General features: G+C 36.6%; 1 protein-coding gene across 8 annotated transcripts in view; it reads left to right on the top strand.

Annotated features, from left to right (window-relative positions):
* The window catches only part of STAU2 (staufen double-stranded RNA binding protein 2), a 423958-nt gene that overhangs the window by 193752 nt on the left and 216371 nt on the right, over positions 1-13835 (top strand). For 7 of the 8 annotated variants that reach the window (XR_006786958.1, XM_045849459.1, XM_045849457.1 and 4 more), the window contains one exon: positions 6918-7225. Coding sequence is in view for 7 of the 8 variants with exons in the window: in XM_045849459.1 (XP_045705415.1) it covers positions 6918-7225 (308 nt within the window). In the remaining variant the exon portion in view is untranslated. Of the gene's footprint in view, positions 1-6917; positions 7226-11027; positions 11600-13835 lie in introns of those variants that run through there. The other variant, XM_045849460.1, reaches the window with a different exon arrangement.

The raw sequence follows: 13835 nt of genomic DNA, 5'->3' as shown, positions 1-13835 counted from the left end.
TTCTGGTACCCCTATAATTCGGATGTTGGAATGTTTAAAGGTGTCCTGGGGGTCCCTGAGCTTCCCTGAGCTTTGAATTCTTGTTTCTTCATTCTTTTTTGTTTGGTTGTTCCTTTCCTCCTTCTGGTCCCTTCCATTGATTTGAAACCCAGTTTTCTTTTCATCACTGTTGGTTCCCTGTACATTTTTCTTCATTTCACTTATTGTAATCTGCATTTGTTCATCTAATTTATGACCAAAGTCCTCCAATTCTGTGAGCATCCTGATCACCAGTGCTTTGAACTGTGCATCTGATAGGTTGACTATTTCTCGGTCACTTAAAAAAAATTGGCTCTGGGGCTTTTAACTCTGTTTGAGCCATCTTTTTATTTTATTTTTTTCCTTTGGTCTAGTCACGCCTGTTACATATGAGGGGCAGAGCCTTAGGTGTTCACCAGGGTGGGGCACCTCAGTCTCTGGGTTGTGATGTTGTATGTGGGGGTGGGGCCCGAGAGGGAACAATGGCGCCCACTCCGCTCTCACCAGGACTCCAGTTTCCCTTGCTGCTTCCCACAAGCAAATTGGTCCCCTCTGGTGCTGGCTCCCAGGCAGGTGGGCTTGTGAACTCTCTCGGACTCTGTGGGTTTCTCCAAAGAGCCTCCTGTGAGGCTGAGAGAATCTCCCGGCCTCAACTTCCACTGGTGTTTTTAATCGGTGCCTGCAGGCTTTGTTTCCCGGCGCTGGGTCCCTGGGTTGCACGGTCTGTGTCGAGCTGCCCGTTTTCGCTTAGTTATGCATGCAAATGTGCGGCTTCAGACAGCCAGCTGCCTTGCGCACCTCACTGGGTCTGCTCATTGCCTCCCGAGCCCAGGGTCTGCCACCAGTTCGTCAGTTGCCCTTATGCTTCTGGGGTTCACCAACTGTGATCTGTGCCCTCCACGCGCACGCGTGCTTGCATCTGCCAGCCACTGATTTTTCCTGCCGGGACCCCTCAAACCCTCTCCTTAGGCCTCTGATTCCACCCCTCCTTACCGGACTGGATGTATGGTATTCAGACTTTCGTTCGGTTCATTTCCCTCTGTTCTGGTTGTTTTTGTTTGTAAATTCTTGTCCTTAGTTTTGGTTGCTCGAGGAGGTACAGTGCGACCACCTATGCCTCCATCTTGGATCCTCCCTCCACCAGACCAGATGTCTTCACAGGTGAATTTTACCAAGCATTCGGAGAAGAACTAACACCTCTCCTCAAACTATTTCCTAAAATTCAAGAGGAGCGAAGGCTCCCAAACCCATTTTAGGAGTCTTCCTAATTCCAAACCCAGATAAAGACACTACAAAGAAAGAAAATTATAGGCCAGTATCCCTCATGAACATAGACACTAAAATCCTCAAGAAAATATTAGCAAACCAAATACAACAATGCATCAAAATCATCATATACTATGATGAACGGGGATTTATTCTGGGAATGCAAAGTTGGTACAACATTTGCAAATCAATAAATGTGTTTTACCACATAAACAAAATGAAGGATAAAACCCACATGATCATATCAATAAATGTAGAAAAAGTACTGGATAAAATCCAGCACATATTCAGATATAAACTCTCATCAAAGTGGGAATAGTGAGAACATACTTAAACCTAATGAAGGTCATATATGACAGTCCCACTTCCAGCATCATACTCAACATGAGAAAACTACAGGCTTTTTCCTGGAGATCAGGAATAAGGTAGGGATGTCAGCTTTTACCTTTCTTATTCAACATAGTATTGGAAGTCCTAGCCATAGCAGTCAGACAGGAAAAAGAAATAAAAGGCACTCAAATTAAAAAAGAGGAAGTAAAACTGTCATTATTTGCAGATGACATACTGTACATAGAGAACCCCAAAGATCCACCAAGAAACTACTAGAACTGATAAATGAATTCAGCGAAATAGCAAGGTACAAAATTAATATCCTGAAATCAGTTACATTTTTATAAGCCCAAAACAAGCTAACAGAAATGAAACTGAAGAAAACAATCCCATTCACAATTGCTTCAAAAAGAATAAAATACCTAGGAATAAACCTAACCAGCAACATAAAAGACCTGTACTCAGGAAATAATAAGACACTGAAGAAAGAAATTGAGGAAGATACAAATAAGTGGAAGCCCATACCATGTTCCTGGATTGGGAAAATTAACATCATTAAAATATGCATACTACCCTAAGCAATCTGTAGATTCAACACAATTCCTATCAAGATCCCAATGATTTTTTTTCACAGATTTAGAACAAATATTTCCAAAATGTATATAGAACTACAAAAGTCCCACTGCATAGCAACAGTGATCCTGAGAAAGAAGAACAAAGTTGGAGGAGTTACTCTACCTAATATCAAACTATATTACAAGACCATAGCAATCTAAACAGCCTTATTCTGGCATAAAAACAGACTCATAAATGAATGGAATGTAATACAGAGCCCAGAAATAAATTTAAAACTTTATAGTCAATTAATATTTGACACAGGAAGCAAGTACATACAATGGGCTAAAGATAGTTTATTCAATAATTGGGTTTTTGAAAATTGGAGAGATACATGCAGGAAAATGAAACTAGATCATCTTCTTATACCACACACAAGAATAAATTGAAAATGGATGAAAGACTTAAATGTTAGAACTGAAACCATAAAAATCTTTGAAGAAAACAGTCACCAAAGTCTCAGACATTGCTCATAGCATTTTTAAATAAGTTTTTAAAATATTTTATTTATTTTTAGAGAAGGTATGGGAGGAAGAGAGGGAGAGAAACATCAATGCATGGTTGTCCCTTGCTCAACCCCACTGGGGACCTGGCCCTCAACCCAGGCATGTGCCCTAGACTGGGAATCAAACCAGCAAACATTTGGTTCACAGGATGGTATTCGATCCACTGAGCCTTGCCAGTCAGAGCCAGTTTTTTATCGGATATATCTCCTCAGGCAAGGGAAACAAAAGATTAAATGAACAAATGGGACTATATCAAACTAAAAAGTTTTTTTTAAGATTTCATTAATTTTAGAGGATAAAGGAGAGAGAAAGAAGAGAGAAACATAGATGTGTCAGTGATACATCAATTGGCTGCCTCTCACATGCCCCCAACCAGGGACCTGGCCCACACCGCAGCTATGAGATCTGACTGGGAATCGAACTAGGAACGCTTTGGTTCTCAGGCTGGCACTCAGTCCACTGAGCCACACCAACCAGGACCAAACAAAAGTATTTGCACAACCAAGGAAATCATCAAGTAAATAAATGACAACCTATAGAATGGGAGAACTTATTCACCAATACATCTGACAAGGTGTTAATATCCAAAATTTATAAAATACTTTCAAAACTCAACACCAAAAAAACAAACAAGCCAATTAAAAAATGGGCAAGGAACCTGAACAGACACTTCTCCGAAGAGGACATATAGATAGATGGCCAATAGACATATGAAAGATGCTCAATGTCACTAACCATCAGAGAAATGTAAATTAAAACATGAGATATCATCTCACACCTGCCAGAATGGCTATCATCAATAAATCAACAAGCAAGTGCTGGTGAAGATGTGGAGAAAGGGTAACCCTTTTGCATTATTGGTTGGATGCAGATTGACACAACCACTGTAGATAGCAGATGGAGTTATCTCAAAAAACTAAAAATGGATCTGCCTTTTGACCCAGCGACCCCACTTCTGGGAATGTATCTGAAGGAACCCAAAACACTAATTCAAGATAACATAAGCACCCCTATATTCATTGCAGCATTATTTCTAATTGTCAAGATATGGAAACAGCCCATGTGTCCATCAGTACATGAGTGGGTAAAACAACTATGGGATCCCTGGCTGGTGTGGCTCAGTGGACTGAGTGCCAGCCTGCAAACCAGAGGGTCGCTGGTTTGATTCCCAGTCAGGGCACATGCCTGGGTTGAGGGCCAGGTCACCAGTGGGTGTTGCACAAGAGGCAACCACTCACTGATGTTACTCTCCCTCTTTTTGTCCTTCCCTTCCCCTCTGTATTAAAAAAGCAAAACAACACAGCTGTGGGACATTTACAGAATGGAATGGTTACTCAGTTTTAAAAAAGAAGAAAAATACTGTTTGTAACAGTATGGATGGACCTGGAGAAAATTACTCTTAAGTGAAATAAGCCAGTTAGAGAAAGACAAATGCCATATAATTTCACTCATATGTGGAATCTAATGAACAAACTGAACTAACAAGGAAAATGGGACAGACTCATAGATGGAGAACAGGATGACAGCTAGTTGGGGGGTGGTGGCAGAGGGATGGAGCAAGGAGCAAAAAGGACTCATGGACAACATGGACAACATTTTGGTGATTGCTGGGGGAATGGAGGTATAAGAGGACTGAAGGGTAATGGGAAAAATACAATAAAGATCAATTTCTTTTTAAAAGTACAAATTGGTAGTTACAGAATAGTTATGGGGATGTAAATAGAGCATAGGGAATAGAGTACCAAAAGAACACACATGTATGACCCATGGTCATACACAATAGTGTGGTGATTGACTGAGGGAGTTGGGGGCATGGCTGGGTGGAGGAGGGCAAAGGGGAAAACCTGGGACAACTGTAATAGCATAAACAATGAAATATAATTAAAAAATACATTGGGAAACATGATGGTGATAAGAACTAAAATCACTGCAGGCATACTTAGTATATATCAGCTACTGTGCCGGGAACATCACATATTTTTCATTTTATATTTATAATAACCAGCAGGACTATTCTTGTTTTAGAGGAAACTGGGTTTTTGAGCAGTTAGACAACTTTTCCAAAGTTATACCACTAATAAGTGCAGAGCTGAGATTTAGACCATGGTGCCAGAGTCTGTATAATCTCCTTTTCTCTTGCCTCATTCCCATTCCAATAATTATCTCTTCTGTGCTTTAGCTGATAAGAAAGAAGGAAAGTTACATTTACCTATGCCACACTGAGCACTTTCTTAGTTTTTGCTCCTTTAATCCCCCACATTTAAAAAAGCACTGATACATATATATACTTCTGTTGCTAGAATAGAATATTACTTGGCCATATAAAAACAATGAAATAGCCCTGGCTGGTGTAGCTCAGTGGATTCAGCGTGGGCTGCAAAACAAAGGGTCACCAGTTCGATTTCCAGTCAGGGCACATACCTTGGTTGCAGGCCAGATCCCCAGTGGGGGCCATGTGAGAGGCAGCCACACGCTGATGTTTCTCTAACTTTTTTTCTCCCTCCTTTCCCCTCTCTCTAAAGATAAATAAATACAATCTTAAAAAAAAACAACAATGAAATACTGTGTTTTATCACAGCATGTATGGACCCAGAGGGTGTTATGCTCAGTGAAATAAGTCAGACAGGAAAAGACAAATACCATATGATTTCACTTTATGTGGAATCTAAATAACAAACAAAACAGAAACAAACTCATAGATTCAGAGAACATTTTGATGGTTGCCAGAGGGGAGGCAGATTTTGGGATGGGTGAAAAAGGGGAAAGAATTAAGAGGTACAAATTGCCACTTACAAAAATAGTCATAGGATGTAAATTACAGCACAGGGAATATAGTCAGTAATATTGTAATAACTATGTATTGTGTCAGATGGGTGCTATATTTATTAGGGTGATCACTTTGTAAATTATATAAATGTGTAAATATTATGTTGTACACCTAAAAGTAATATAATATTGTATGTCAACTATACATACAAAAATTACTTTTAAAAAGCAACATATAGTCTTGAATTAGAAGGTTAATATCAGGCCCTGGCTAGTGTGGCTCAGTGGATTGAGCACCAGCCTGCAAACCAAAGGGTCACAGGTTCAATTCCCAGTCAGGGCACATGCCTCGGTTGCAGGCCAGATCCCCAGTTAGAGGCACATGAGAGGCAACTGCACATTGATGTTTCTCTCCTCTTTCTCACTCCCTTCCCCTCTCTCTATAAGTAAATAAACAAACAAAAAAATAAAAAGAAGGTTAATGTCAGGAACACAAGGGAATTGTATATCTCATTCTCTGGAAGTGGTGATTTATCAATAGTTTTGAAAGATAATATGATTTGTGAATTGTTACTGTATGATCCAAATTCATTAGAACAAGCAGTGTGAAATGTGCTTTGAAACATCTCTGAGACAAAGGGTAGCAAAGGAAAGTGTTTCTTTTATGTATCTACAACCCCACCAACTGGTAGCATAGCCCAAGCTCACTGCTTTTGATACCACAACCTATCCTTGACTATGACACACTTGAGTATGAAGGTACAAAGTCTAGACTGGACGTGGTTACTGATTGTGGGTTAATCAAAGATGGTTGCCAGGAGTTCAGTTTGGACAACTGAGCAGATAGGTGGTGGCATCATAATGAGGTAACCAAAACAGGAGACAATGACAATTTGGGAAAGAAGATGTGCTATCTCTTTTTTTTTAACATGTTGATGAGTTAGCATTATCTATGAAAAGTAGAGCATGAATAGGCTACCCAATATCTGAATAGATAGACACAGCCTTCATGTTATCTACTGTGTCTCAATTGCTGTGTCCCATATATTAGGGGTTTGTGTCTCTTTTATGAGCTCATAAAATATTAAATTGTCTATTCCTAATTTGATCCCCCATTGCATATCCACATGTCATCTACCTTGTCCTGCCACAGCTTTCCTACTATATACACATTTCACAGAAATCACTTTGTTGAATCTTTTTAAACTTCTGGTTTTAGGAATATTGAAACATACGTCATTCACCTGTCAGTGGAGACTGCAGTTGCCTCTGCAAATATGAGGAAGATGCTCGATGGACAGTGTTTCTTGTTTCATTACTACACCAATGGAAATCACCGAGTTGATAATGCTATTACATGTTTCTATTTCAGTTATGTTTAAATATAATAACAATGTTCATTCATTTTATTTATAGCTCCAAAAGGAATTCTTCATTTGTCTCCTGATGTTTATCAAGAGATGGAAGCCAGCCGCCACAAAGTAATCTCTGGCACTACCCTAGGCTATTTGTCACCCAAAGATATGAACCAACCCTCCAGCTCTTTCTTCAGTATATCTCCCACCTCGAATAGCTCAGCCACAATTGCCAGGGAACTCCTAATGAATGGAACATCTCCTACAGCAGAAGCCATAGGGTTAAAAGGAAGTTCTCCTACTCCCCCTTGTCCTGCAGTACAACCTTCAAAACAGCTGGAATATTTAGCAAGGATTCAAGGCTTCCAGGTATGAATTCAAAGCAAATGAAACAATTTATTAGCTCCAAATCCTTCATCTGTATCCATCAGAAAGCTCATCCTTGCCTGCTAGTGTGAAGACCCAAATGCCAATCACGCTGTAAATTGTTAGGGACACAAACAAGAGAGAAAAGAGAGCTGTATGCACATGCCTCATGATTTTTATTTTCATTCTACCCAGTAATTCTTTTGCTGCCTGGCTGTCCTCCATTTTTCTTCTTTCTCCTTTTTTTTTAAAAAACATTTTTCATTCTTTATATTCCAGTTGGTCTTGATTTGTACATCTATCTCCTTACTCTGCCTTCCACAAACAAAAATTCTGCCTTTATACATTTTGCAGTAGTTTTGAGCTCTAAGTTCTTCCTCCTTTTACAGTAAGGTTAAGTTTTTCTAACTATGCTTTTACTTTCATAGCAGTTTTGAATTTAACCTTCTATTGCTAGTAATGATTCAGGTATACCATTAAGTTATAATATCCTAAAGGTCTGTTACCTTAGGGATTGATTAAAATGGTATTAGAACAATGCTTCCTAGTTGTTTGAGGCATACCAACATGTAGTTGTTTTACTGGATCATGTTTTGAACCTTCTGGGGTAATAACACCTGCCTCAGATGGTACCAACAATTCTGTTTCACTGAGAGCAGTCTAACACTAACTATAGTCTACTTAACTGGTTGTGTATATGAATTTGGGGGTAGAAACTCTTCCTATTTATTTTTTGTTCCCTTTTGAAAAAAAACCAACAGTCCTCTATGGATAGAATTTTGGAAATAATTGTTAACTCTAGGAAGAGGAAACACCTGTGTTCTGATTTCTTCATTGCCTTGAAAATCACATGCTGACTTGTAATCGCTAACTTGACTGGCGAGCTGTTGCGAACTTGAGTGTGCGAGTCTCACTCCCTCAGATTCCACTGTTTTCATCCCCTTCTACATCTTAGTCTTATTCCTTAAGACCAAAAACTGTAATTTTCTTTAGAAATGCCTTGGAAGATGTGTATTATGTAGAGTGATCATGTATTTATACACATTTTACAAGTTTAGATACAAAATAAGAAAGAAGATCATGTGTTTGGGGGGATTTTGCATGTTTTTTTCCCTCATAGGAAATGGATTCATTCAGATCTATTGCCAGGTAGTCATTAGTGTTTTTAATTAGACTATTTATAAATGAAAGAAGCTGTTACTAATCCTTGGTTCTGTTATCTGAAATTTTAAATGCTTAAAGTTTTTAATTTTAGAATTTGGAAAATTTTAGAATTTGGTATTGTTTACTATAAGAATGGCAATAAATCACTGTTCAAAATAAAAAGACCTCAATTCATACAGTTAAAGTACTAGGAAAAATTAAGTAATTTCTAGTTCTGTGTATTATCTGCATAGGATGAACTAGAAATAAATGATCATGAAATGAAATCCACTGCTTACGTACAAATCTAGTCATTTAGAAATGCCTGAAAGTAACACTGCATTTTTTAAAAAACAAAGCACAAATTGCATTCAAGCTCTGGATTGTTTTTTTGCTTGGAGATGTTATTATGGTAGATGCAGTTTTGCTACTTCAATTTTTTATTTGTATTTTAACATACATTTACTTTAATTAAAATGTTATCTGTTTTCCCTGTTTTGGGGTTGACTGCTCAGACCTTTTTAAAAAAGCTTACACAGAGATAATATTCATTATTTAAGGACAAGTTAAACATATCCAAATTTGTATACTGTGACTTTTACATACTCATGAATAGAAACAGGCTTCTTTGGTGAAATGAGCTTAGTGTTGATGTGAAACACTGTCTCTGATGGATCGTAACCTACGGCTGAGCAGTGAATGGAATCTGTGGGAAACAGCTTAGTGTCCTGTGAGGTGCAGCTGCACACATCTTCATTTCGCAGTAGAAGGATCTTTGTGGTTGAGTTTTAAAGCCCATTTCTTTAACTTTCTCAGGTATTTTACCTGGTAGAACACATAGACTATGTCTATTTCTTAAATGTTTTAATTGGACTGTAGCTTAGAAATTATAGGGCCAAGTTGTTATGGATTACATGCTGTTCTGTTATTTTTATTTCTGGAATTTAAAAACAATGAATTATTTTACTGTGCTTCTAGGTTAGTATTTTTTTGTTATTGTACACTGAATAGATATTATTCTTATTGAATATTGTATAAACCCTTCTTTGGCCTTCTTTGCCCATTGAAATTTGATGTGACAACTATATTGTATTGCAAAGTAAAATTATATTAGTATACTTAAAACTAAGTTGTTTTAATTTTTAATTTTTTTAATCATTCAGTCTTTAATTAAAATTTATACATTACAAGAAACTCATTTGCTCACCAGAGTGTAGGTATTAAGCTCACATTCTTTTGCTTAAATCTATAAAATAATTTAAATTATTATACAATTAAAGATATTATTAATAAAGCTGATTTCACAGAGCAGAATGTGACTGAACACTTGCACATTCTTGGTAATTCTTCTATTTTTGTTTGGGCTCACCTAAAGTTTTTAATCACATTTTAGAAGTAAGCTTTGGATCTTTGTCATAAGTGAATATTTGTCTCTTTGCAGCTTTACTGAGTGCATTTTAATTATTTAAAACTTGAATGTTTTTAATGATTGTTTTATTTTTTTAAAGTTTTATGTTATTCTGTGAACCTCAGACTTTATGCTTCAGTCAGTATGCTTCTGTAACATTATGCATTTCATAAAAACTCATTTGAAATTATAGTCAGACCATAGTGTTTTAGGGCTTTTTGTTGTATAATTTGATACTCTTTAATTATAATGCCAAAATGTTTCAAATTCATGTGACTTTTTAAAGAAAATTATGATGGGAGAGATATTCTTGAAATGCTGTACATTTGAGCTGAAATAGAATACTTTTTGTTATGTTTTAATTTACATTATTTTAAGTTTTTATATCTTTAATATGATTTTTCATACTAGTTGCATTAGAAATATCTTTGTATAATTAAACATAGGCAGTTTTTTTGTTTAAATGAGTCATTAGAAAATGATTAGATTGAATATGGAAATGATTTACAGTTATTCCTCAGTATCTGTGGAGATTAGTTCCAGGACCCCAACAGACACCAAAACCCACAGATGCTCAAGTTCCTTATGTCAAATGGAGCAATATTTACTTATAACTTACACATGTCTTCCTGTCTACTTTAAATCATGTCAGATTACTTATAATGCATAACACAATGTAAATGCTATGTAATTTTCATACTGTGTTGTTTAGGGAATAATGACAAGTCCAGTACAGGTGCCATCATAAGCCTGACTACACAGTACACATCAGCAACAACATGACCCTCTTTTTCAAATATTTATGATCCCTAGTTTGTTAAATCCACAGACATGGAACCCGCAGATATGGATGGCTGACTGTATTTATTTATTTATTCATTCATTCATTCATTTTAGGGCTGACAGTATTTTAATAAATTATTCCTTCTAGATGGATTTAATTTTAGTTTACGATTCTGAAAAAAAGCTAGACTTGTTTTTCTTACATAAAGAATGTAAAGAAGCACTTAGTTGGTGTTTCAGTTAAACCATAATTAGTGTTTTTACATATTTAAGGAGTGTTTTATGGATGGACTTTTCATTATGGTGAGTTTTAGATGTTGGTAGCATTTCCAGTAAAATGAGAATGTCAGTAGAAAGCTTTGAAACATCTACTTAAAACCTCTCTTTTCAAAGATAATTCAAACAATACATTTCAACTGATATGTCTCCTTTTGTGAAGTTTAATATGATTATAGCAGGCTTATTTTATAGTTCCAGGCTCCAAACCCACAAAGGAATGCAGACTACGTATCACATAACTGTATTCCATCAAAACCAGTGGAATTACATCAGATCAACTCATTTTGCTAAAATTTCCAACACTGAAGAAAAAGAAAAACATTACATTTGAATAAAGAAACCCTGATGCACATAAAAACATACTGTAATGAGTAACAGAAATACTGGTAAGAGTCAAGTAAGCCTGAGCAACACAGTCCATTATTACTATACAAATTATGCAGGACTAACTCCACCTGAATCACTACAGAATGTAATCATGGAACTCAAAAGGACAAAGACACTCAACTTAAGCCTTGGTCCCAGCATGTACATAGTAAGACATTTAAGACATTTCAAAGAAAAAGTAATGTACAAACCCAGAAAGGTCCATTCCTACCACAGTGACTTTGATGTGGATCTGAAACCTACTACTGTGCTGCAGAAAAAAGATGGCTGTCCTTTCATGCCCTCCCAAAGTAGAAATATCAGCAACTTTTTCTATTTGTATCAGAAGAGATTTAAGCTTAACATAGTTGGAATTATTTGAAAATGAGGTCTTTGAAGAAAAATAAATTATTTTGCATCTAAAGGTGAATTACATTTCCTTTTGCTAGAAAATGTTGGCAGTGATGTGTTTCTGAGTAATATGAGATTAATTGTAGTGCCCATCAGGAGCCCTCATCTCAGGCTGGGGTTTATATACCCATACTCATTTTAGGTCATGTTGAAAGGACTGTTTCCCTCTTTCCAGCTTCAGCTATGTTTCAGTTTTCTTTTTCATGAATGACAATGGTTTGAATTTCATGATTGTTCTCACCCCGGACAACTCTTGAGAAAGAGAATAGTATGTGGAATACTGCATGTAAAGGATTTGTGCACACTGAAAAACACTTCTCTGACATTCCAGGGGCATGCGTCATTTAGGGGATCTATGGGTAAACAAGGGAATGAAACTGACATTCATTGGCTGACTTATTATGTAGCAGAGAGGAAAGTAGACACTACGTACATTATTTTGTGACCAAGCAGAAGTGCCTGGTACATTTTTGCTAACAAATCTTTATTTTAAATAAAACTGTTGTACAGTGTTTGAAGGCTAATCCTTATAAGTACAGCTAGTTTGTGGGGGTGGTCAGTGGTATTTTTAGATTTCATTAATACATTATGCCCCCAACTATACACACAACTGAGCCTGAGTTATTTAAATATTCTGGTTCTTGTAATCTGGTAGGAACTTTGGATTTTATTCTAAGATAAAATTTTATTATGTAAATATACATTTGAGAGACTACCCAAGCAAAACATCCTAGCAGTAATCAGTTTACTCATTTTCCTATATGAAAGTATCAATTAATTTTAAACCTTGACTGATTTTAGGTTCTGAAAATTTCTGCCATTTTAACATGATCACATCAAAAAGATTTAGCTGTCAGAGATAAGTCATCATTGAAAATCTTTTGAAATGTTTATAAAAATATTTTTTAAAGTGAATGAAAGTCCAGAATCAAGTCCTAAAATGGAACATTTGATAAAACAGGGACTACTAATGGAAAACCATATGAGGTTCACAGCTTGAAAACTACTTATTAAGAGGAAAATAGTAGATAGTACATTAAGAATAGGTTCAATAATTTCATTACGTATGTGAAGAATTACACAGATATGAAGGTAATCTACTATGGGATATCATCCTATTGAAAACTGGAGTTGATTTAGCTGAAGAACAGAAAATGGAACATTTATTCATTCACTCTGGACAAATACTTAATAAGTACCTATACCTACTGGTATAGGAGGAGTTATGGTCAGGTTGGACACAGATAAAAAATCAATATGCAGATGACCGCTACCACAAATTAGTCCTCTCTCCATGGATCACTGTTTCATAAAAAAGTAAAGATTCCTAGCAAGCTGCATGAAATAATGTACACAATGCCCGCCTCCATATAATAGTGGCATACTGAGTGTAACCTGATAAGTGACCACTTGAGGTATGGTTACGTATGTCAAGAATCATAAATGGAGGAATTAGGGAAGCATTCATGGCAGAGGAAACATTTGAAATAAGTTTTAAAGAGCACAGAGAATTTTAAGTGGATAACAAGAAAGGAAATTGCAGATAGAAGCAGCTAACCATTGAAGACAAAAGTGGGTGGTGTTTTCTGAGAAAGTGCTTGGAGTTCAAAATAGAAGTAGCAGCAGGCAGGGAGGCTGAAAATGTGTGTGTTGCTGGTAGTTTGAATTTTAGTAGTTAGGCAGATACCACTGACTTATTTTTGAAAAGGTAACGATGTGGGTTTTGTATTTTAGAAAGATAATTCTGTAGGCAATGAGCAGATGAACTAGACAAGAAAGAGACAGACTGGTGGTGGAAAGACTAATAAGAGTGGTTTTGCACAAATCAGAAGAGAAATAACAAAGACAATTCAGGAAGAGCTAGTCTGCATAGAGGAAGGGGGCTAAAGTACAGTTGTCTAAGAATTGATTTAATTGAGAAAGTTAAATGATTTTTGTTTTAAAAATTGATTTTAGAGAGAGGGAGGGGGAGAGAGAGGAAAAAAACATCATTTTGTTGTTACACTTATTTATGCACTTGTTGGTTGCTTCTCATATAATGCCTTGATGGGGTAATCAAGGCATTACCCCATCAGGACAATGCTCTAACCAACTGAGCTATCTGGCCAGGGCCTAAATAATCTCTTTGTGACTTCTCTGAGGATACTTTTACTGGCCTAGTCAGTGTGGACACTAGATTTAATGTATTGAAGAGTAAATGAAAACTATGTGAGAGTAAATACA

This window comes from Phyllostomus hastatus, unplaced genomic scaffold, assembly GCF_019186645.2.
Source record: "Phyllostomus hastatus isolate PE091 unplaced genomic scaffold, TTU_PhHast_1.1 phas_contig_65, whole genome shotgun sequence".
Classification (NCBI taxonomy): domain Eukaryota; kingdom Metazoa; phylum Chordata; class Mammalia; order Chiroptera; family Phyllostomidae; genus Phyllostomus; species Phyllostomus hastatus.
The sequence above is the reverse complement of the archived record's forward strand: the minus strand, read 5'-3'. Positions and strand labels throughout refer to the sequence as shown.